The sequence below is a fragment of the Hyperolius riggenbachi genome, chromosome 3 (genome assembly GCF_040937935.1).
Source record: "Hyperolius riggenbachi isolate aHypRig1 chromosome 3, aHypRig1.pri, whole genome shotgun sequence".
Classification (NCBI taxonomy): Eukaryota; Metazoa; Chordata; class Amphibia; order Anura; family Hyperoliidae; genus Hyperolius; species Hyperolius riggenbachi.
Genome location: NC_090648.1, coordinates 497,162,988 through 497,187,647, shown reverse-complemented (window position 1 = coordinate 497,187,647; position 24,660 = coordinate 497,162,988). Strand labels below are relative to the sequence as shown.

The following is a 24,660-nucleotide window of genomic DNA, read 5'->3' as shown; positions in this document are numbered from 1 at the left end:
GTGGTTAAGAAACTGGCATGTCACTCTTTAGTACCATACACATGCAATATATTAAAGGTTATTCGTAACCATCTCGTGTGAAAAAAACAGCATAAGTAGAGGTGTCCTACAGTGTTGTTTAGAGAAGTCACGACGGACGACGAATGATGAACAAGTACGTAATTCTTTCCACGGTGGGCACCGGTGGCTTGTCCGCAGCTTATCATCCCTCTGACTCTCTCCAAAGAACAAAGCAGGCTGCTCAGCTGTAAACACAGCAGTAACTGTACTGTACTGGGAGTGACATGCTAGTATCTTAAAATAGAGTTAAGATAAATAATGCACATATAATGCATATTTAAAGGATACCCGAACTGACATGTGACATAATGAGATAGACATGTGTATGTACAGTGCCTAGCACACAAATAACTAGGAGGTGTTCCTTTTTTTCTTTCTTTGCCTGAAAGAGTTAAATATCAGGTATGTAAGTGGCTGACTCAGTCCTGACTCAGACAGGGAGTACAGTGTGACCCTCGCTGATAAGAAATTCCAACTATAAAACACTTTCCTTGCAGAAAATGGCTTCTGAGAGCAAGAAAGAGATAAAAAGGGGAATTTCTTATCAGTGAGGGTCACACTGTAGCCACTTCCTGTCTGAGTCAGGACTGAGTCAGCCACTTACATACCTGATATTTAACTCTTTCAGTCAGAGAAAGAAAAAAAGGAACACAGCATAGTTATTTGTGTACTAGGCACTGTACATACACATGTCTATCTCATTATGTCACATGTCAGTTCGGGTATCCTTTAATCAGGCCTTGTTTTAAGTTATTTCAACCGCACTCATGTATAAGCATACCCACATGTTAATCGTTTTATAACAGACCGCAAAGTTTAAATGCACATTTATAGCATACAGGACACACAGGTATACGACTGAGCTGTGGCTATGCTAGCTAAGTAACCACTTGCAGTATCACTTCTGACCAGCAGAGGGTGATGCAAATTATTTCCTGAACCTGAATAGAAGACAGTTGTAGTTCCTTCCAATTTGGCTTCCGCATGTATTCTACAATCCTGAAGCTACCAACACACTTCCTGTTACTGTATTTGGAAAAAAATTATTCCCGATTGTTTTGGGCAATGGTTTACAAGCAAGTGTAATACAGACGTACCCTACTCTATGGAACAACAGAGCAATCTATTTTGTCAGATTGGAGAAAAGGAGGCCATCGACATAAACTATCACCCGCATAAACATTAAGCTTTCAGACGACATGATCAACAGTGATTGTTTCATTCGAGGAAAATCTAGTGTGTGTATTATGCGGTGTTAAAGAGGAACTCCAGTAAAAATAATGTAATAAAAAAGTGCTTCATTTTTACAATAATTATGTATAAATGATTTAGTCAGTGTTTGCCCATCGTAAAATCTTTCCTTTCCCTTAATTTTCATTCTGACATTTATCACATGGTGACATTTTTACAGCTAGCAGGTGATGTCAGTAGAAGGAGATGCTGCTTGCTTTTTTGGCAGTTGTAAACAGCTGTAAACAGCTATTTCCCACAATGCAATGAGGTTCACAGACAGGAAACTGTCAGGACCTTGGTCATGACATCACACTGTGGGAGGGGTTTCACCACAAGATTAGCCATACAGATCCCCCCGATGATCCGTTTGAGAGAAGGAAAAGATTTCTCACGGGAAAGGGGGTATCAGCTACTGATTGGGATGAAGTTCAATTCTTGGTTACGGTTTCTCTTTAGGCAGTGTACTGCAGATCCTCTTAGGTTCCCTTCCTCTGAAAATACTCATGCCCGTGTGTTTTTACCAACAATGATAGCTAAAGCCCTTCTTCAACCTTCTTTGATGCCACACTACCCTCCCCCCCCATTCTTCCCAGGGCCCCCCACACCGTCAGCCTGTCTCTCCCAACTTTATGTGGTCCCTGGGGCCCCTGCAGAGTTTTTGACAATGCAGCGACTCACCTGTCCAGGCAAGCGCATTCTTCCATAAGTCTGTGGCCCCATTGGTTCCCATCTTTCTCCCCGCAGGGAATATGCAATGGGTCACTGAGAAGATGCGGACAGCAGGGAATAAAGACAGGAACACCCAGAGCCACAAGGAGCACGCTGGACAGGTGAGTCACTACACTGCTGATAATTTTGCAGGGGTCCTGGGGACCACAATAAATTTGGGGGAGACCTGGGGGTCCCTGGCAGTCAATTCAGGCCCTGGGGCAATTGCTTAGTTTGCTCCTATGGTAGCACGGGCCCTGCTGAAAAGCTGAATTAGGGCTTTAAGTAGGAGTGGCTGCTAAGTGCAACAGCCTGATCAGTCTCTGGATTTCTTACTTGTATGTTAGCATTTAGAAGGAACAAACATTCATGGGAATTGCAGACTTACTGATCTCCCCTTCTTGGTTGTTTTGTAAAATATGGTAGCTGTGATCTCCATGGGTACCCACTATTCAGGGAGACAGAAAGGGTTTCAGGGATTTGGCTACGCCTTTCCCTGGCAGCGGCTGCATATCAGGAGTATCAGCAGTAAAGTCCAACTCCAGGAGGTATTATAAATCTAGTTTTGGATAGCTTGGAAAGGGGTTGAGACCTCTTTTAGGTTTCCATTGCTCTTTCCACATCTAGAAGAAGAACTCTCTTAACTTCCTGTCCTAACAGGAAGTGGATAAATCTTTCCAAAAAGGACAGATACACTAGTTCATGAATTATTTTTTGTTGCTACTCATTCATGTTGAAGGGGCATGCCCAAATGATTCACGACGAAGCGTTGAAGGTCCTTGAGACAAGGATTCATGTTGAAGGACCATGCCACAAGAATTCATGTTGAAGTACTGAAGCTTCATGCCACAAGGATTCATGTTAAAGTATTGAAGGTCCATGCCACAAGTATTGAAGGTCCATGCCACAAGAATTCATGTTAATGGGTTAAAGGTCTTTGCCTCAAGAATTCATGTTGAAGTGCTGAAGGTCCGTGCTACAAGGATTCATGTTGAAGTATTGAAGGTCCATACCACAGGCATTCACGTTGAAGTATTGAAGGTCCATTCCATAGGGATTCATACTGATGCATTAAAGGTCCATACCACAAGTATTGAAGGTCCATGCCACACGGATTCATGTTGAAGTATTGAAGCTCTATGCTACAATGATTCATGTTGAAGTATTTAAGCTCCATGCTACAAAAAGTCATGTTGGAGGCCCCACGACTCAGGGACAGGAAGTGAGGAAGAGTTTCACCAATGGGGATTTAGAGAGTAGTGAACACACCCAAAAGAGGTTGTAAGCCGTTCCCATGCTCTCCAAAACAAACATAATGTTTAGATGTTTGAGCTGGAATTTAATTGGAGTGGGTTAGAATCTTCTGACATCCTCAGTCTCGTCACATTTCAGACTCCACAAGGTCTGTGATCTCTTTCATCAAGTGATTGAACGATGGGCGAGCATCTGGTTTCTGTTCAGAGAAGAAAAAGAAAAATATAATAGCCCTGAGAAGGGTAATCCCAGCTAAAACAAGGCAATCTATACCAAGGTTTCAGAAGTCCTGTTTTGTAATATTTGAAGTGTGGCAATTAAAGGAAACCTGAAGGGAAAAAAAAGAGTTTCACTTACCTGGGGCTTCTGCCAGCCCCTGCAGCCGCCCTGTGCCCACGCCGTCATGGAATGATCCTCCGGTCCCCCACGCGGCTAAGTTTCTGGATGGCTGACTTGCAAGTCGATGGCCACTAGCTTCGGCTCCCGTCACGGGGAGCGTCCTGTGCAGGTGAAGTACGCCTCCCCCCTCGTACTGTACGATAACACGCGCGGCCAGGGCCCCGCAGGCGCAGTGGCTGTCGACTTGCAAGTTGCTAATACCGAAACTTAGCTGTGGGACCGGAGGATCGTTCCATGACGGCGCGGGCATGGGGAGGCTACAGGGGGCTGGCAGAAGCCCTTCAGGTTCCCTTTAAATATCAACTTTTCTCTTGAGTTTTTTCACAGGAGATGTTTTCACAACATAAAATACCTTTTAACCACTTGAGGACCCACCCTTTACCCCCCCTTAACGACCAGCGCTGTTGTAGCTGATCTGTGCTGGGTGGGCTCTGCAGCCCCCAGCACAGATCAGCGTGCAGGCAGAGCGACCAGATCGCCCCCCTTTTTTCCCCACTGGGGGGATGATGTGCTGGGGGGTCTGATCGCTCCTGCCTGCGGGTGTTGCGGGGGGGCACCTCAAAGCCCCCCTCCGCGGCGAAATCCTCCCACTCCCTCTCCTACCTGGCCCCCCCTGGAGATCCGGGCTGCACAGGACGCTATCCGTCCTGTGCAGCCAGTGACGGGACGTCCCCTGTCACATGGCGGCGATCCCCGGCCGCTGATTGGCCGGGGATCGCTGATCTGCCTTACGGCGCTGCTGCGCAGCAGCGCCGTACAAATGTAAACAAAGCGGATTATTTCCGCTTGTGTTTACATTTAGCCTGCGAGCCGCCATCGGCGGCCCGCAGGCTATTCACGGAGCCCCCCGCCGTGAATTGACAGGAAGCAGCCGCTCGCACGAGCGGCTGCTTCCTGATTAATCAGCCTGCAGCTGGCGACGCAATACTGCGTCGCTGGTCCTGCAGCTGCCACTTTGCCGACGCGCGTTATGAGTGCGCGGTCGGCAAGTGGTTAAGGACACAACAAGCAAGCCCACAGGGCCAGATTGATCAAGAGTGTCTGAGACAAAACATTGGTAGGTTTTTAGAAATCCGTGCAGAACTGTCTCAGACATCTTAAGAAATCACTAACTAGTGCAGATTCCTTCTAAAACTGTTGTAAAATAGGAGGAGTTAGGAAGGTCTCTCAGACAGTGCAGTGTGTGAGGAGAATTGCTGTTGAGTTAACCAACACACCTGCTGTATTGATAGCAGCCCGCTCTGAGGAGGAATTCAGCAGGGGGTGGAGCACATCACAAATCGGGTCTAGCCTGTACTCTGCAATCATGTCTAGCCTGCAGGTCTACATCTGTAGAACTGCTATCAAACACTTCTTAATCTGCACCAGTTTAAGGATGGATTTGCACTTTTCTTAACTGTAGTGCAGCACCAGTGTTGGACCATCCACCTAACTCACCAGACCTAATTGACTTTTTTACTTTTTCCAGTGTTGAAATCGACATAGAACAACACCCATCTTGACACAGTAAATGAGGCAAAATAGAAAATGGCAGGGCTATTGAAGCAGATAACACTTGTGGATAACAACTAAGCTATACAATAGGTGCAAAAAATTTAGTTTATTGTTACAAGTCTTGTCTCTCATACTTCATCAGCTGGAGCTATGATTTTCTACCTCTATTGCTACATTATGCAAAATAGGGGGCAACTGAAGTAACCAATGTGTCTGACTGTTCAAACTTTGCTCCTTGGGGGTGTGTCCGCAGAACTATACACTTCATAACACTATTTCTGCCCACTGAGTGCGCCCCTAGTGGATGCAGCTCTGCCGCTTTGAGTCCCACAGGAGAAAAACGTGATATAAATGTTCTATGTCTTCCCTTGTCACTCCTACACAGGAGCAGAAGAAGCAGGCCTCTTACCTCCAGCCAGCAGTTATTCATCAGCTGATACACTTTTTCAGTAGCCAGTTTAGGCTTGAAAAGCCGAAATCCAGATGAAACTTCCTTGACGGCATCCGCGTTGCTAAGGTGCTCAAATGGCGTCTTCCCTTCACTGAATATCTCCCAAACCAGAACGCCTGCATAGAAAATAAGAGTCGTGCTGTGTTAGTGTGAGAATGACAACATGCTGAGCCATATCCTACAGATGTTCCTACACACCACACTGGTCTTCACCTCATCTGCCTTATTATATAGGACATGAGGGCCCATATCATATGCCGATCCATAGCAGTTTGCCGGAGGGTGAGCCGAATGAAGGTTCGTCCTGCTGCCGGTTTAATTCTGGCCGGCGTTAATTAATATTGCTCTTCTGAGTCATAGCAACTCAGAGGGAAAGTTATTTGGGGTATTACTGCTGAGCGGGCCATGCACTATAGCATTGTGGCGCCCAGTTCAAGCACTGCACTGTGCATGCTGTGCGTCAAGAAGCCCTGCCTCGCCATACGCAATTTTTCTCTTGAGTTTTCTGCTAGGAGATATATTTTCTTCTTCTCTTTAACCATTTAAAGAAGTTATCAGGGAAAAAAAGAAAAACTAGCTATACTCACCTGGGGCTTTCTCCTGCCCCTTGCAGCCGACTGTCCCACGCTGGCATCGCCGCTGTCCCGCTCTCGCCGCTCGGTATTCAAGTTCACCGGGGTCGGCCTTACTGCGGCTGCGCGAAGCGCCGCTGTCAATTATGGCCACGTGGCCCACAGTTCGTCGCGGCCCACAGGGCCATGATTAACAGCAGCACTACGCGCAGCCGCAGTCGGCCTCAATACAGAGCTGCGAGAGCAGGACAGCGGCGGGGAGTGGAGGTGACCGCGTGGGACAGTCGGCTGCAAGGGGCTGGAGAAAGCCCCAGGTGAGTAAAGCTAATTTTTCTTTTTTTTCCCTGATAACTCCTTTAAGGACCAAGCTAATTGAAATCTATGCCCTGTTTTGGTGGGCTCCTGGCTGGCAGGACGTAGATTTCAATTAGCCGCCACTGCGCGCATCTGCTGTTTCCGTCGCTCCCGCTGCTCTCGCCGCTTAATCCCCGCCATCTGTCGCAGCATCTCACTGGCTCTGCCTGTCTCTATGACAGCTGAGTTCCTGTGAGCCGGTCAGGAGCCGCTTTCATTGGCTCCTGGCCTTGTCTTTCAATGTAAGCCTCTCCCATTGGCGTACATTGAAAGACAGGGTCAGGAGCCAATGAAAGCGGCTCCTGACCGGCTCACAGGAACTCAGCTGTCATAGAGACGTCAGAGTGGATGGCCCAGGCGTGCGGAGGTGACGCGGTTGCGACGGGTATGCGTGGCGATTCGTCTGTATTTCACCGGGATCCCGCTGTTCCTGTACCAGCCTCTGGTCCTCAAGGGGTTAAAATAACTTTTTAGCACTCTGCACTTATAAAAATTACCACAAAGTAGGTGAAAAAGTATATTCTCACTTCCTGGTGGTTTCTACAAGGTATTTTATTGAGAAGTTTGGAAGTAATCGCCTAGGAGAAAACGCAGGAGAAAAAGTAAATTGTATATCGGCCCTTGTCAATAAAATGCCTTTTAAACCACGACAAGCAAAAAAAAAAAAAAATATTTAAAATCATTTTGACAGTACCTTTCCGCCTACTTTTTGGTACTTTTTCAATTGCAAAGTACTGAAAACTTATTTTAAAGAAGAAGTCTAAGAATTATCTCCTAGGAGAAAACTTAGAAGAAAAAGTTAATTGCCTTCTCAATAAAATGCCTTTAACCTTTTCACCTCGAAGGGTTTTTCCCCTTAACAAAGCAGAGCAATTTTCACCCGTCAGCGCACCTTCCATTCATTCACCTATAACTTTATTACTACTTATCACAACTAAACAATCTATATCTTGTTTTTTCCGCCACTAATTAGGCTTTCTTTGGGGAGTACTTTTTGCTAAAAATTATTTTATTCTAACTCAGTTTTAATGGGAATAATAAGAAAAAAATTGAAAAAATGCATTATTTCTCAGTTTTCGGCCATTATAGTTTCAAAATAAAACATGCGACAGTAATTAAAACCCACACATTTTATTTGCCCATTTGTATCGGTTATTGCAACGTTTAAAATATTTACCTAGTACAATGTATAGCGCCAATATTTTATTTGGAAATAAAGGTGCATTTTTTAAGTTTTGCGTCTATCCCTAATTACAAGCCCATAATTTATAAAGTAATTGTAGTATACAGTTTTTGTATACATATTAAAAAAAAGTTTAGTCCCTAAGGTAACTATTTATGTATTTTTTTTGGAAAAAAATAAAAAATAAAAAAATGGTAACTTTAGGGGAGTGTGGGAGGTCAGGGGATAATAAAAAAAAAGGTAACTAGGGATGATAAACTGAAAAAAAAGGGGATGAAATATTACAATTTGGCCACAAGATGTCCTCGGTGACTTCAGCTCCGTACTGTTAGTATGGAAACGGAAGCACTACGTGGACGGGATTCATGAATGGCAGAGCCGTCTGAATAGGCGGCTGCAGCCATTCACAGGGGAACTTAGATCAATGAAAGGGATTTGTTTTTCCATTCATTGATCTAGCAGCCGGCGATTGGCGGTAATGAGCGGCGGTACCGAGCGCGGGCAGGGACGGATCTGGGGGGGGGGGGGGCAGGCGGGTATCTTTCCCCAGGCGCAGTTTGTTGAATTCTTAAGAAGGCTACAAAATGAATGGCAGCTTAGGCGCCCAAAACCTGACCTTGCCCCAGGCGCAGCTTGGTTTTGATCTGTCCCTGAGCGGGGGGGTGGGGGGGGGGTCGAGTGGGGGCGTAGTTACTCATCCCGGGGGAGGGGAAATGGTTAAAACTGGCGGCAAGCAAGAAAATACCGTAAGTGATTGCGATAGTACCTTTTCACCTACAGGCCTTTTGACACTTTTTCAATGTCAAAGTACTGGAAAGTTATGTAAAAGAAAATACGAAAAAAAAAATCTAATAGGAGAAAACTCAGGAGGAAATGGTAATCAAATAAGAGCCAGTGGACCATATGCAATTCACTTTTTCACCTGAGCTTTCTCCCAGGTGATATTTTCACAACTAATAAAATGCCTTTTACACCACCAGCAAGCAAAAAAAGTACTCAAAATAATTTATACAGTACTTTTTCACCTACTTTGTGGTACTCTTTCCAATGCAAAGTACTAAAAAGTTAATTTAAATTGAAGATGAAAAATTATCTCCTAGGAGAAAACTCAGGAGAAAAAGTGAATTGCAGATCGCCTAGTATGTCTATGGACATGGCCATTGTCTCAAGCTCTGTGGCTACTCGGAATGTTTATAACTGAGTTGATGCAAAGTTTATGCTATTTGTATGCAAATATATCCATCTTGGGAATGGAGCTGTTCCATTGGATTGGTCCATGTTCAAACTAGGCAAATTTGCAAAAATTGGCATCAATTATTGAATTTTTAGTCTTTTATTGACCGTCCAACGTGGCCATCAATAAAATGAAAAACTACTATGAAAAACTACAGGCTTCACCTATAGGCTGGTTTCACAGTGGGACGTTACAGGCGCACGTTAGAGCAGCCTGTAACGCACCCCACCGCACAGCAATGAAAAATCAATGGGCTGTTCACAGTGCCCACGTTGCGTTACATTGTAACGCTGCGCCATAAGACAACGTACTGCATGCAGTACTTTGTAAGCGGCAGAGCCGCATTAGACTGCTTGCACATGCTCAGTGAAGTTGGGGAGGAGCGGAGAGCGGTCAGGCACATGGCTAATTAACATTCACTGCACTCAGTGACGTGCAGTGTTTACTTCCTGGAGCGGCCGCTCTGTGCGGCGATTGGCCGGCCGGGACCACGTGATGCCGCATGCGCACAAGAGTGCGCATCACGGCATCACGGACGCCAGAGTGAGCTGCACAACGTGGCTCACTCTGACGTCCACATCAGAGAGCACCAGGCGTTGCGTTAGGGGCACGTTATGCGACCTTAACGTCCCCTAAAACACAACGTCCTGGTGTGAAACCAGCCTTATAGATTAAAATTAATCCTGTCACTTCACCAAAACAAAAGGCTGTACTACATAAAGTATTCTAAAACTATAGATGTGTGCGTAAATTATAATCGCTGGAATGAGACATCTAAATCCTGTGTAGAAATTGGCAATGAGATGATAATTTGTAAATATAAGGTGCATATATTTGCATAAAATTTACATTAACTCAAAGTCATTAGTATCGTATTGACCATCCTTAAAGGGAAGGTCCAAGCAAAATAAAAAAATGAGTTTCACTTACCTGAGGCTTCTACCAGCCCCATGCAGCCATCCTGTGCCCTCGTAGTCTCTCACTGCTGCTCCAGTCCCCCACTGGCTGCATGCCGACCTCGGAGGTCGGCGGGCCGCATTGCGTACATTTTTACGCATTCCAGGTAGTGCAGGAACATTAACACATACATTTTTACGCATTAATGGTTTAATGCGTACATTTTTACGCATTGATCCACTAACGCGTAAAAATGTATGTGTTAATGTTCCTGCACTACCTGGAATGCGTAAAAATGTACGCAATGCGTCCTGCCGACCTCCGAGGTCGGCATGCTGCCAGTGGGGGACTGGAGCAGCAGTGAGTGACTCCGAGGGCACAGGATGGCTGCATGGGGCTGGGAGAAGCCCCAGGTAAGTGAAACTCATTTTTTTATTTTGCTTGGACCTTCCCTTTAAAGTAAACCAGAGCTGGCATAAATGGAAGAATTGATACCCAGGGCTTCCTCCACCCCATAAGCTTGTCTGAGTCCCACGCCGTCCTCCCGCTGAGTCCCTTCTGCCGTTCAACCGCAATCAGCCCCGGGAACTTACTAGACTTGACCCGACTGAGCTGTTACCGGGACTGATTGCGGCTGAATGGCAGACCGCGGGAGGATGGCGAGGAACTCAGACGAGCTTATGGGGTTAGAGGAAGCCCAGGGTAAGTATCAATTCTTCCGTTTATACCAGCACTGGTACGCTTTAAGCTACGTACACACGCTGGCCTGAACTCGGCCACGGTGGAGTATAAAAACGGACTAGGCTGAGAATAATAGAGTCAAACCAGCTTGTGTACAGCACCGCAAATCGTCAACTAAAGATTCGTCAAGCTGGATCTGTTTAGCCACCCCCAACACCTAAGCCCCGCCCGATTGCACTGTTCTCCCGCTCCTCAGTCAGCGGCTATCGGCTCCTTCGCACTACGCATGTTCTCCCTACAATTGGAGTTCAGCTTTACAAGGAAATCGGATTTTGCAGAGTGATCGGTACACATGCGGATCAACCATACCAAAAGCCCACACGTCTGATTTGCTGCTGTAGCGGCCATACTGGAAGACCTCTGGTGCTGACCATTTCACTGGAAACTTACTGCCTGATGAGCTGGTGTATTGGTCATCGAGGACAAACCTGGAAAAAGATGAGCAGATTATTATACTACAGGTCCATGTGCAATATAATAGGGATGGCACTTCCTCAATTTTCCGTGAACTTTTATTGATGCAGACAGCCAACGTTTCGGAACTCGCAGGTCCCTTCTTCAGGGCAAACAGGTGTGTCGAAAGCATCAAAGGCAGTCTCACACGGCAGCTGCACTCGCCGACAAGACGTGTTCAGTAGAGTGCTGAAGTCACTGGACTGAACACATCACATGTTGGCGAGTGCTGTGCACTTACCTGGTACCCATTCCCACTTCGAATCTTCCTTCCTAGTACTTAAATCTATGCACAGGTTCACTATTAATGGCAATTTTTTTAAAAAAATAAAACATTTCTAGTGATCTCTCAGTGCCTACAGTGTTCCCAGAGACACAGCTTAAAGCTAACCCCAGTGAATAGCAAACTGTAAAATAAAACAAAAAAATACTACTTGATTCGGGGCGACGACGGTCGGATTAGGTAGTGCCGATTACTGCTGATCCCTACGCTCCTGGTTTTGTTTTAATGGAAAAATGGGTTCACGATGCTGCAGCTCACTCCGTGCTTCTCTTGCAGAGCACAGAAAGGAGGGGAAGCGGTGAAGAGGGGCAGGGGAGAGGCAGTGAGTGGGTGGGGAGAGGCGGGGAAGGGGCGTTTTTAAGGCTGGAGAGGGCATCCCTCTACTGCAAAGAACACCCCTCCTTTGTTAAAGTTGCGTACAAGCACCATGTCTGCAAAAAAATTTTTGGGGGGAAGGGGGTGGGGGGGGGGCGGAGGAGTGTTTGCAGTGCGGCGGTCAGTTGGGTAAGAGCAGAAAGGACACAGAGGTATGTAATTTACTATCTTCCATGCCTCTGTGTCCCAATTGCTCTGCCAAGTTCCAACTCCTCTTTGGATACACTTTAAAGGCTACCCGAAGTGACATGTGACATGATGAGATAGACATGTGTATGTACAGTGCCTAGCACACAGACAGGAAGTGACTACAGTGTGACCCTCACTGATAAGAAATTCCCCTTTTTACCTCTTTCTTGCTCTCAGAAGCCATTTTCTGCTAGGAAAGTGTTTTATAGTTGGAATTTCTTATCAGTGAGGGTCACACTGTAGTCGCTTCCTGTCTGAGTCAGGACTGAGTCAGCCACTTACATACCTGATATTTAACTCTTTCAGGCAGAGAAATAAAAAAAGGAACACAGCATAGCTATTTGTGTGCTAGGCACTGTACATACACATGTCTATCTCATCATGTCACTTCGGGTATCCTTTAAAGGATATCCGAAGTGAATGCTGGCTGTAAGGCTTTACTTAACTGGGGCTTCCTCCAGTCCCTAGTGGTCTGAGTGGCCCCTCGCCGCGGTTCCGCTGTGCTCGAGTGTTTAGCTGTCCCCTCTGTAGGCTTCTGTGCATGTGCCAGTTTGGGCTCACTTCGCAGAATGATCCTGGCCACGGGTAGGGATGAGCACAGATACGCTAATTCTTCTGAGTTGCTGCAAATATATGCACATTGTTATGCAAATGTATGCAGTTTGAAAATGGACCAATCAATTTAAACCCGGGTTTAAATTGATTGGTCCTTTTCCAAGCTGCATATATTTGCATACAAATTTGCATAATTTTGGAAGTATTTGCATCTCATTGACCATCCCTAGCCACGGGAGTGCCATCATAAGAGGCATGCACACGCACATGCGCCGAAGACGCTGACCCGCTGATCATTACGGAGGGGACAGATGAACACTCGAGCACAGTGGAACTGCGGCGAGGAACACACAGACTTCTAAGGGCTGGAGGAAGGTGTTGGTGTGATGCTGACAGTATTTAAATGACGCATTTCTTTTCAGCCTATAACGTTGTATCTACTCTTCTTCTAAAGGCCTGTACCCACTACGTGTCCTGCTTTTACTGATGGCTAACACGGTATAAAACTCTACTGCTACTTAAAATATATGTGAATTCCACTTACCTCGTCATCCCAAAATCTGACACTTTAACCACCAGTGACTCTCCAACGAGACAGTTGCGAGCAGCCTGTGAAACAAACACAGAGTTAGTAAAGGTCATGTCTAGGAGAAGTCATAGAGAAGCATGTGGTCGGTTTGGTTAGGTGATACATATGCAAGTCTCTGATTTGCTGGTCATGATCATGTGCTAAAAGCAGGATGTGATCACAGCAAATCAGAGCTTTGCAAATCCATCAGCTGATCAAGCAAATCACATGCTTCTCCATGAGTTCCCCTAGGCATGACCATCATCATACCAGGGCCGGATTTGTACTCTTTACCGCCCAAGGCCACTGTCACCAGCCGCCCCCCTTCAGTATAGGTAGTGAGTTGACCCCTCCCCTCCAGTATAGTTATCCAGATGACTCCTCCCCCTTCCCTCTAGTATAGGTAGACTGATGACCCCCCCCCCACCACATAATCAAATGCAGTGGGGGATTACAGCTGCCCAGAATCCCCCCTTTGACCAGGGCCGGTGCAGTGTCTGGTACAGGCACAAGTTGAGATACCAGAATAACTGCAGGTATCCTGCAGCTCACAGCACCGCCCCCTTTCTTTCCCTGCTACAGTTGACTTTGGATGGAGCAGCAGCGTGTGTACAGAGCATGGAGCAGCAGTGTGTGTACAGAGCATGGAGCAGCAGCGTGTGTACAGAGCATGGAGCAGCAGCGTGTGTACAGAGCATGGAGCAGCAGTGTGTGTACAGAGCATGGAGCAGCAGTGTGTGTACAGAGCATGGAGCAGCAGTGTGTGTACAGAGCATGGAGCAGCAGCGTGTGTACAGAGCATGGAGCAGCAGTGTGTGTACAGAGCATGGAGCAGCAGTGTGTGTACAGAGCATGGAGCAGCAGTGTGTGTACAGAGCATGGAGCAGCAGTGTGTGTACAGAGCATGGAGCAGCAGCGTGTGTACAGGGCATGGAGCAGCAGCGTGTGTACAGAGCATGGAGCAGCAGCGTGTGTACAGAGCATGGAGCAGCAGTGTGTGTACAGAGCATGGAGCAGCAGTGTGTGTACAGAGCATGGAGCAGCAGCGTGTGTACAGGGCATGGAGCAGCAGCGTGTGTACAGAGCATGGAGCAGCAGTGTGTGTACAGAGCATGAAGCAGCAGTGTGTGTACAGAGCATGGAGCAGCAGCGTGTGTACAGAGCATGGAGCAGCAGTGTGTGTACAGAGCATGGAGCAGCAGCGTGTGTACAGAGCATGGAGCAGCAGCGTGTGTACAGAGCATGGAGCAGCAGTGTGTGTACAGAGCATGGAGCAGCAGCGTGTGTACAGAGCATGGAGCAGCAGCGTGTGTACAGAGCATGGAGCAGCAGCGTGTACAGAGCATGGAGCAGCGTGGTGTGTACAGAGCAGGGAGCAGCAGCATGTGTACAGAGCATTGAGCAGCAGTGTGTGTACAGATCATGGAGCAGCAGCGTGTGTACAGAGCATGGAGCAGCAGCGTGTGTACAGAGCATGGAGCAGCAGTGTGTGTACAGAGCAGGAAGCAGCTCTGGGGAATTTAACAGTCAGAGTCAGGTATGAGCAAAGCCCTGTGCCCTGCTGTGTGAATGCTTCACTTTCCCCTTCATTACCAATGTCGGCTGTCCTCATTATTATCTGTATTGAAACTGCTCCTGATCGATTCCCATTGTCAATCGGCAGCAGATCGGACATTTAGGAAATAATTGTCAGATCCTGTCAGAAATTGCATTGTGTGTACCCAGCATGATGTCCTACCATATTATTATACTGTATTGTACGTGGCTGAGGGAGACCTTTCAGGAATCCCCTCTTAAAAATCCTGGGTTTGTCCCTGCACCACCCTCAGTATAGGTGGCCAGATAACCCCTCCCCCCTTTATGTCCAGTATAGGTAGCCAGATGACTTCCTTAATCTCTCCTTTTTACACTCCCCTTTCAGTATTGGTAGCCAGCTCGCCTTCACACCGCAGCAGCCATCAACTCGTCTCTAGTGCAGAAGCTTCCTCTTTCTTTCAGTCTCCAATGCTGCCCATGTCCATAGCTGTCGGCCACAATGCAAACGTGCACAGAGAGCAAGGTGGCTGCTGCACAGGTGGCTAGCAGCAGAGTACCGCGGCCAGATGCTCACCTGATCTTTGCAAGCTTACAAATGCTGCACCAGTTTAGGCTGCTGCTTTGCTGCCCTTGCTCCTGTGGTGACCTAGGCCATGGCCTGGCCGGCCTTGGCCTAAATACGGCTCTGATCACTACACAGAGTATGTACATTCCAGGAGTACAAACAGGTTATGAGAATATTTACTGCAGGCTGTATGCCAGTGATCACTAACCTTACGTATTGAAGTAAACCTTTAATGAAAAAAATCTCCCCTAGGGGCTACTCACCTCGGGAGGGAAAAGCCTCTGGACCCCAAAGAGACTTCCCCCCGTGGTCCTCTGCAAAGCCCTTTTAACCCCACCATTGCCACATAACACCAACCCTTTGCTCACTCCATTGGCCAGGCCACCGATAAAATGGAGAATTCTGTTTAAGATTGGCTTATTGACATTCGAATCCTTGCATAATCTGGGCCCTGCATACCTGAAGGACACCATCACTATTGTGATAAATAGTGTCTAATGGTTCCCCTCCCTCCCCATACAGTTCCCTAGTGTCCCCACGTTCTCCCCTAAACAGTTCCCCTGTGTCTAGTGGCTCCACTCCCTCCCCTATACAGTTACCTGATGTCTAGTGGTCCTCCTTCCCTCCCCCATATGGCTTCCCTGGTGGTCTAGGGCTTCAAATCCAATATAAGTTCCCTGGTGGTCTAGAGTTGGCCAACCATGATGCAAAGGGGGAAAACCACTTCAGGGCCAAATTTCATGGGTCTGCTGGGGGCCAGAGTATGACATGTATATTCTAATCTAGACCTTCCAAGGGTTTCCAATTAATATATAATAGCAAATATATCGGCGCCAAGGAACAATGGAACCGCCGCTGAGAAGAACAATGTCCAAAAGTTCAGAAGTCAGGCATACATCAAAGGTCAGCGCAGGTTTAGAAAGTCATTATATGTAGGGAATGGTAAATTATTCACCACATCAAATGCTCAGAGGTAGGTATCCGCCAAAACATCAAAACAAGAAAAGGCTTACCAGCTCCCAACAACCCACATTATAAGGTTGTAAAATGGCTCAGGTCACAGATAACGTCCGGGGAACATCAGACGTCGTGAAGATCCAGTGGACATCCGTATGGAGGTAAAGTTTCAGGAATTTACATAGGAAAACAAAAACGGCAATATCTAAGCGTAACCCGTTTATTTAGATAAAATTTCTTTAAAGGCAGTAGATATAAAAACAATAACATACAAGGCCCATAAACTGGGAACCCCGGAAGATTAGCGCGCATGTAATGGTCAATCGTAGATCAATAGACAATGGTGCCGCCTGTTACCGCCCCGACCGGTTTCGCAGTCTTGCGTCATCAGGGGAGAAAAAACATCTTTTTTCTCCCCTGATGACGCAAGACTGCAAAACCAGAAATTTTATCTAAATAAACGGGTTACGCTTAGATATTACCGTTTTTGTTTTCCTATATAAATTCCTGAAACTTTACCTCCATACGGATGTTCACTGGATCTTCACAACGGCTGATGTTCCCTGGACGTTATCTGTGACCTGAGCCATTTTACAATCTTATAATGTGGGTTGTTGCAAGGGTTTCCAATTACTGAGGAAAATATTAACTTTTGTTTCCTGACTCCAGGTTTACCTTAAAAACAAAAATTCATTACAGCTGTGGGGAGCACTTATGTCCTGCTTAGTAAAGAAAACACAGTGGCACTCACCAGATCTCTGTGGATGAAGTTAGAAGCTTCCAGGTACTCCATGCCCTCGCAGACATCCTGGGACATCCCCAGAGCCGTACATCTCGTCAGAGTCCCCTTGTTTCTGCGCAGAAACTCGCTGAGGCTGCCGTACTCCATGTACTCAAACACCAGGAAGATGGGCGTGTGCTGGGTGTACACGCCAAGAAGCTGCACCAACTTCGGATGGGACATTCTCCTATCGGAAGGAGCAGGAAGGTACACAACAAAGGTAAAAATATACACAGGTGGGTGATAGTTACTGAGCGGATCAAAATCATGAGTGGTTATCTATGTGAAAGATCTTGTCAACAGCTTTTCGATTTCAGTTTGGCTTCCTGAACAGTAAATAGAAGCCAAAAACAGCTGAGGAACCGTGAGATAAAGATTCTAATGAGGTTTTACTGCAGCAAAGTTCAAAGTGTCATTAGTTCTGTATCCTTTTCGGCTAAATAAAGCAGAGTGTGGATTCTAAACAGCAGCAGCAACAGTCAAAAATAAAGTTATAAAACTGAAAATAAAAATATTAAACTAATGCTAAACTTGCTACTAATGTTCTATTTATCATCCATACTACACTTACAATTCATTATCGGATATGTTTATTTTCACTTTAGGTCCACTTTAAGCCTTGTACACACGCTAGATCAGGCATGGGCAAACTTGGCCCCCCAGCTGTTGAGGAAATACAAGTCCCACAATGCATTGCAGGATTCTGACAGCCACAGCCATGACTCATAAAGGCAAATGCATTGTGGGATTTGTAGTTCCTTAACAGCTGGAGGGCCAAGTTTGCCCATGCCTGCGCTAGATGGTTCTTGGCTGAGGTGGACAGTCAGGGCCTCCTCTGCTTTTAATCTAGCGTGTTTACAGCCTCCCAGATGTGTCAGCGAAAAACCTGGCCTGACGGACCACATTGGGTATCTGTCGTTGTGTTACCCGCTGCTGCCATCCATTCAGGTCCCTGCACACTAGAGGCAATGGAATACTGATCCCAGAGCCCAATCAGAAGCATCAGGCTCTCATTGGTTTGCAAAGACTGAGCACCAGGGAAGATTTTCATTGATCCACTACTCAGTGAACTAACGAGAATCCTCCTTGGGGAAAGATGATTCCCAGGGGTCTTTTGCAAACCAATGGTATCCCTAGGATTTTGATAGAGGCCCTGGGGTAATCCTATTGTGGTTTCTAGCATGCAAGGACCCAAATGAGTGGCAGCAGCAGCGGAGAACTCAAAGAGATGGCAGCAGGTGAGTATGCTGCGTAACATATGTAGAGAGCAGCGACTGTACACGGCGATCCGTTTCAAACAGACTGATGTAAACAGATCCTGTTGCTCCTTTGCATAGGATCCGTTCTCACCTGTTCTGTTTTGCTCTGCTACTCTGCTAAACTGATCATTTATTGCCAGTGCAAACATGGCCTTAGAGCGTTTCATGCATAGAAAGCTGCCCTCATTTGCAAGATATACAGTGCTGTTTATGTTACTACATATTTTGGTTGTTACGTGTTACAGTATAAACTGTTGTAAATGCACCAGCTTGCAGACATACACAGTATTATTCCACATAAAGGGAGGCATAACAAATAATACCCTTAGAGTTGTGCCAAAACACCCACGCAAACGTATGAATATTTTGCAAGATTTTTGTCTTCAATAAAGACTTTTGTATTTTTGCACATAAACCTTTTGAGTTTCTTCAATATTTCCTATATATATATGTATATATATATATATATATATATATATATATATATATATATATATATATATATATATATATATATATATATATATATATATATATCCTTGTACTGGTATAAAGACATACACAGTTTCCTTGACATTTTTGCATTGTTTAAAGAAAATCTGTAACGAAAAAACCTCCCCTGGGGGGTACTCACCTCGGGTGGGGGAAGTCTGCGGATCCTATTGAGGCTTCCCCCGTCCTCCTCGGTCCCACAGTGGCGGCGAAAATCCTCCCGGAGCGGCGGCGATGTAAATATTTACCTTTTGGCTCCAGCGCAGGCGCAGTATCCGCTCTTCCCGCAGAGATAGGTGAAAATAGACGATCTCTGTCGGACCGCTCTACTGTGCTGGCGCAAGTCTCCTGCGCCTGCGCAGTAGAGCGGATCCGACGGAAATCGGCTATTTCCGCCTATCTCTGTCAGAAGAGCCGCAACAGCGCCCCCGCTGGAGCCTGGAAAGGTAAATATTGAACAGGCTGTTGGATCTGTTGGGCCGCTGTTCGGAGGGCTGCAGCGAGACCCCCATGGGACAGAGGACGACGGGGGAAGCCTCATTCGGATCCAGAGGCTTCCCCCTCCCGAGGTGAGTACCCCCCAGGGGACGTTTTTCTTGTTACAGTGTCTCTTTAATGTAGTATTTGGTTGTGTACAAAGCCGTTCAGTTTTCAATCCCCAGTCACTATAATGATATTCCTTGTAGTCAGGCCTTGGCTGTGTTCAGAAAAGTATTTGAGCGCATGATAAAAAACGCATGTGTTCATAGTGTGTTGCAGTGCACTTTTTTAAGCAGACCCATAAGTTTTACATGCGCTTGAATGCGTTTTTGTTCAGCATGTTTTGCTTATGTGAAGTAGCAGTTGTCAATAAAGATTGTTTTCATTTGAATTTTTTTTTTATTAGGGGTAAAAAACATATGTCCAAAGCGCATTGCTATGCGCTTCTATGCACTTAAAAAGCGCACACACTCACTTGCATTGCTGTGCGCTTCGCCACATAACGCACAGAGATGCCTGCAAGCAACACCACGTTTCTCAAACGGACAGTAAGAAAGCGCACATATGTGAACTTGTTACATTAGAATGAATGGAAAACACTGTACCTAGCAAAGCACACATCACACTGTGCTGTGATAAGCTTACAGCAACGTCACTAGTGTCAAACCTCACTGGGGAAAATCTAGCTATGCATCCAATGTCTAATAATGACTTCTTACATTCAGGGCCGGATTCAGGCCAAGGCCGACTAGGCCATGGCCTAGGGCACCACAGGAGCAAGGGCACCAAAGCAGCAGGTTAAACTGGTGCAGCATTTGCAGGCTTGCAAATGCTGCAATGCAACGAGATGAGGCGAGCGCCTGACCGCGGTACTCTGCTGCTAGCCGCCTGTGCAGCAGCCTCCTTGCTCTCTGTGCACGTTTGCATTGTGGCCAGCGGCTATGGACTTGGGCAGCATTGGAGACAGAAAAGAAGAGGAAGTTTCTGCACTGGAGATGAGCGGAGAAATGAGTGACACTGATGGCTGCTGCGGTGTGAAGGTGAGCTGGCTACCTATACTGAAAGGGGGTGGGGGGGTGGAGTGGGAAAAGGAGGGATTAAGGGAGTCATCTGGCTACCTATACTGGAGGGAAAGGGTGGAGGGGTCATCGGATTACCTATACTGGGGGGGGGGGGGTCATCAGGCTACATATACTAGAGGAAGGGGTCATCTGGTTACCTATACTGGAGGGAAAGGAGGGGGGTGTCATCAGGCTACCTGTACTAGAGGGAAAGAGGGGAGGGGTAATCAGGCCACCTGTACTAGAGGGAGGGGTCATCTGGCTACCTATACTGGAGGGAAAGAGGGGAGGGGTCATCTGGCTACCTATACTGGAGGGAAGGGGAGAGGGGTCATCTCACTACCTATACTGATGGGGGGCGGCTGGTGACCGTTGCCTTGGGCGGTAAAGAGTACAAATCCAGCCCTGCTTACATTAATATCTTGGCTTCCTCCACAAAGTCTTCCTCTGACATCATGTCTTCCCGGATCATCTTCACCGCCACTTTCCTCGTGCCTTGCCAGGAAGCCAGCTTCACCACGCCAAACTGGCCGCTGCCAATCTCCTGGATGAACGTCAGGCTCGTGGGATCGATCTCAAATTTACCTGCGCAGAGAAAAAGATGGCCGACTAAGAGACACGCATACATGGGAAAAGGCTGCTGGGAAATTATGGCATTGGGTGGTACAATAAAAGATTAGATTTTCCTATTTTTCAATGAAATTGATCGATTGTCCTGGAAAATTGAAAGTTTTGTTTTTTTTTTGTTTTTTTTTTATCAAATGAGAAATTTTATCAATTTTTTTTTATTAACTTTTTTTTCCAATATAAAGTTGATTGAGAGTGGCTGATACGGTATTTCTGATCAATCATTTTTTTCATACTCGTGGAAAACATAAGTCAGATTGTTAAAATGTTACAATCAATCTAAAAAAATAATTGTAATTCTCAAAATTTGAAAAAAAAAAAAATAAATCTACAAAATTGTATGGTGTGTGTGGCCACCATAACACACAAGTACAGGAAAAACTCCAAAAATTTGAATATCGTGCAAAAGTTCATTTATCTCAGCAATTCAACTTAAGGCCCCATTCACACTTAGAAACGCAAAACGCGGAGATTTTTTCCGGCTTTTTGCAGGAGTGATTTTTCCGCGATTTCACGTGGAAAAATCACTGAACAGTGCGGTGATTTTGCAGCGATCGTGTTTAGCGCTTCTATAGCACTGAAACGCGATCCCCAGGAAATCACCTGAAAATGGTGCAGGCGTCACGTTTGCGTTTCGGGTTTTTGCTCGTTTTTGGGCGATTTGCGGCGATTAGCGCAAATCGCCCACGTAACAACGGGCCCATAGGGTTTCATTACGCAAGCGCTTTTAAAAAGCACTAGCGTTAGAGCGTTTTGCCGGAATCGCGGCAAAACGCTCTACTGTGAATGGGGCCTAAAAGGTGAAACTAATACATGAAATAGGAACCAGGTGTTTTGGATGAATTAGCTGATTAGAGTCTGACACTCAGCCTAGAATATTGAGCCTGTTCACAATATTCTAATGGGCTGATATTTTGATGTTCTCATAAGCTGTAAGCCACAATCATCAACATTGTAACAAAGGCTGAAAATATCTCACTTTGCACGTGATGAGTCTATTTCCTATATTAGTTGCCCCCTTTTAAGTTGCATTACTGAAATAAATGGACTTCTGCAGAATCTTCACATTTTTTGAGTTTCACTTGTGCAGAAGACCAATGAGCCAATAAAAATGTACTTCATCTAGATTTGGTCTGACCGAATTGCAAGCCGCATACAATTTGCATGCAAACCAGAATGATTTGCATATCAGAGGCCATCCTTAACCAAGACACATCCAGCCAGGGACGTAACAATAGACCCTGCAAGGGATGCAGTGCAGGGGGGCCCAGAAGCCGCAGGGGGCCCTTTGTAGACAGTCCCTATTCATGGTGGAGGGGGCCCCATCCAAAGTTTTGCAGGGGGGCCCAGTGATTTCTAGTTACGCCACTGCATCCAGCACTTGTCTTTGTATTTGTTTGCCTTAGTCCAAAACAAACAAGTGGTCCTTATTCAATTCGGCTTTTCCCCTCAGTTTGCTCCTAGGTGATATTTTCATACCTTATCAATGAAGTACCCTTTAACCCTCCTTGCAGTCTATTAAAAACCGCCAGGGGGCAGCGCAGCAGTTTTTAAATTTTTTTGTTTTGTTTTAAATCATGATAGCTAGCCTAGCGCTAGCTACATGATAGCCGCTGTGCAGCGGCATCCCCCTACCCTCTTCGATCGCCTCCGGCGATCAAGCCTGTCCGGAAATCCTGTTCTGAATGGGATTTCCATTAGGGCTTCCCCCGTCGCCATGGCGATGGGCGGGATGACATCACCGACGTCATTGACATCAAAGGGAGTCCCAATCCACCCCTCAACACTGCCTGGCGCTGATTGGCCAGGCAGCGCATGGGGTCTGGGGGGGGGGGGGGGGGGGGGGCGTGGCACGGCGGGTAGCGGAGGTGATCGATGTGCACTCGCGGCTAGCAAAGTGCTAGCTGCGTGTAGCAGAAAAAAAAATTATGCAAATCGGGGGGTTACCGCCAGGAGGGTTAAGCCACCAGCAAGCAAGAAATGACTCTGGATAGTACTTTTTCACCTAGTCTTTGGTACTTTTTTAATTGCAGAGTGCAAAAGTTATTTTAAACAGAAGATGAAACATTAACTCCTAGGAGAAAACTTAGGAAAAAAGTGAGTTGAATAAGGGCCAGATATTCTCACCATAACTCAGCCCAGCAGTGACTGGCGTTGCCTCCTTCCAGGAGCAGACAGGATGGCGAAGCCGCGTTACCAGACCTGTAACACAAGACAAGAACGTTCATTTGTGATATTTCATATGCAAAAAAGATAACATTACTTACTGGTAACATCTTTTCCAGGACATCACCTATGATAGATAACCTCTCCACTCCAATCTGGACAGGATAAGATAAAATATTCAAATTAGCCACGGGCAGGGGCGGTCCACTCATGACGCTGCCTGAACTTCTTGCATCAGGCAGGGCATCCTGCCCGCTCCCTCCCTTCCCGCGGCTGCTGCTCCCCAGTTCCCCTGGCTACTAGTCTAGACCTCAGATCAGCCGTGACCCGCTGCACCACAGTGAAGAGAGGAGAGCGGCTCACATAGTTACATAGTTACATAGTTATTTTGGTTGAAAAAAGACATACGTCCATCGAGTTCAACCAGTACAAAGTACAACTCCAGCCTGCTCCCTCACATATCCCTGTTGATCCAGAGGAAGGCAAAAAAACCCTTACAAGGCATGGTCCAATTAGCCCCTAAAGGGAAAAATTCCTTCCCGACTCCAGATGGCAATCAGATAAAATCCCTGGATCAACATCATTAGGCATTACCTAGTAATTGTAGCCATGGATGTCTTTCAACGCAAGGAAAGCATCTAAGCCCCCTTTAAATGCAGGTATAGAGTTTGCCATAACGACTTCCTGTGGCAATGCATTCCACATCTTAATCACTCTTACTGTAAAGAACCCTTTCCTAAATAAATGGCTAAAACGTTTTTCCTCCATGCGTAGATCATGTCCTCTAGTCCTTTGAGAAGGCCTAGGGACAAAAAGCTCATCCGCCAAGCTATTATATTGCCTTCTGATGTATTTATACATGTTAATTAGATCCCCTCTAAGGCGTCTTTTCTCTAGACTAAATAAACCCAGTTTATCTAACCTTTCTTGATAAGTGAGACCTTCCATCCCACGTATCAATTTTGTTGCTCGTCTCTGCACCTGCTCTAAAACTGCAATATCTTTTTTGTAATGTGGTGCCCAGAACTGAATTCCATATTCCAGATGTGGCCTTACTAGAGAGTTAAACAGGGGCAATATTATGCTGGCATCTCGAGTTTTTATTTCCCTTTTAATGCATCCCAAAATTTTGTTAGCTTTAGCTGCAGCTGCTTGGCATTGAGTACGATTATTTAACTTGTTGTGAATGAGTACTCCTAAGTCCTTCTCCAAGTTTGATGTCCCCAACTGTATCTCATTTATTTTGTATGGTGCTAGACCATTAGTACGTCCAAAATGCATGACTTTACATTTGTCAACATTGAATTTCATCTGCCATGTATGTGCCCATATAGTCATCCTATCCAGATCCTGTTGCAATATGACACTATCTTCCTGAGAGTTGATGATTCTGCACAATTTTGTATCATCTGCAAAAATAGCAACATTGCTCACTACTGCATCTACTAGGTCATTAATAAATAAATTGAAGAGCACTGGACCCAGAACAGACCCCTGTGGGACCCCACTGCTAACAGTCTCCCATTTTGAGTACGATCCATTGACCACAACTCTTTGTTTTCTGTCCATTAGCCAGTTCCCTATCCATGAACACAGACTCTTCCCCAGTCCTTGCATCCTCAACTTTTGCACCAGACTTTTGTGGGGAACAGTGTCGAAGGCCTTTGCAAAGTCCAAGTATATCACATTTACAGCATTCACAATATCCATATTAGCATTCACTACCTCATAAA

General features: G+C 46.1%; 1 protein-coding gene across 1 annotated transcript in view; it reads right to left on the bottom strand.

Annotated features, from left to right (window-relative positions):
- Positions 1-2,185: 2,185 nt before the first annotated feature.
- Positions 2,186-24,660, bottom strand: part of ITK (IL2 inducible T cell kinase) — a 98,617-nt gene continuing 76,142 nt past the window's right edge. Inside the window, 7 exon segments of the mRNA XM_068273101.1 lie at positions 2,186-3,454; positions 5,558-5,715; positions 10,890-11,008; positions 12,980-13,044; positions 16,813-17,029; positions 20,548-20,719; positions 22,889-22,963. Of these exon segments, the coding sequence (XP_068129202.1) occupies positions 3,383-3,454; positions 5,558-5,715; positions 10,890-11,008; positions 12,980-13,044; positions 16,813-17,029; positions 20,548-20,719; positions 22,889-22,963 (878 nt within the window). The 3' untranslated portion in view covers positions 2,186-3,382.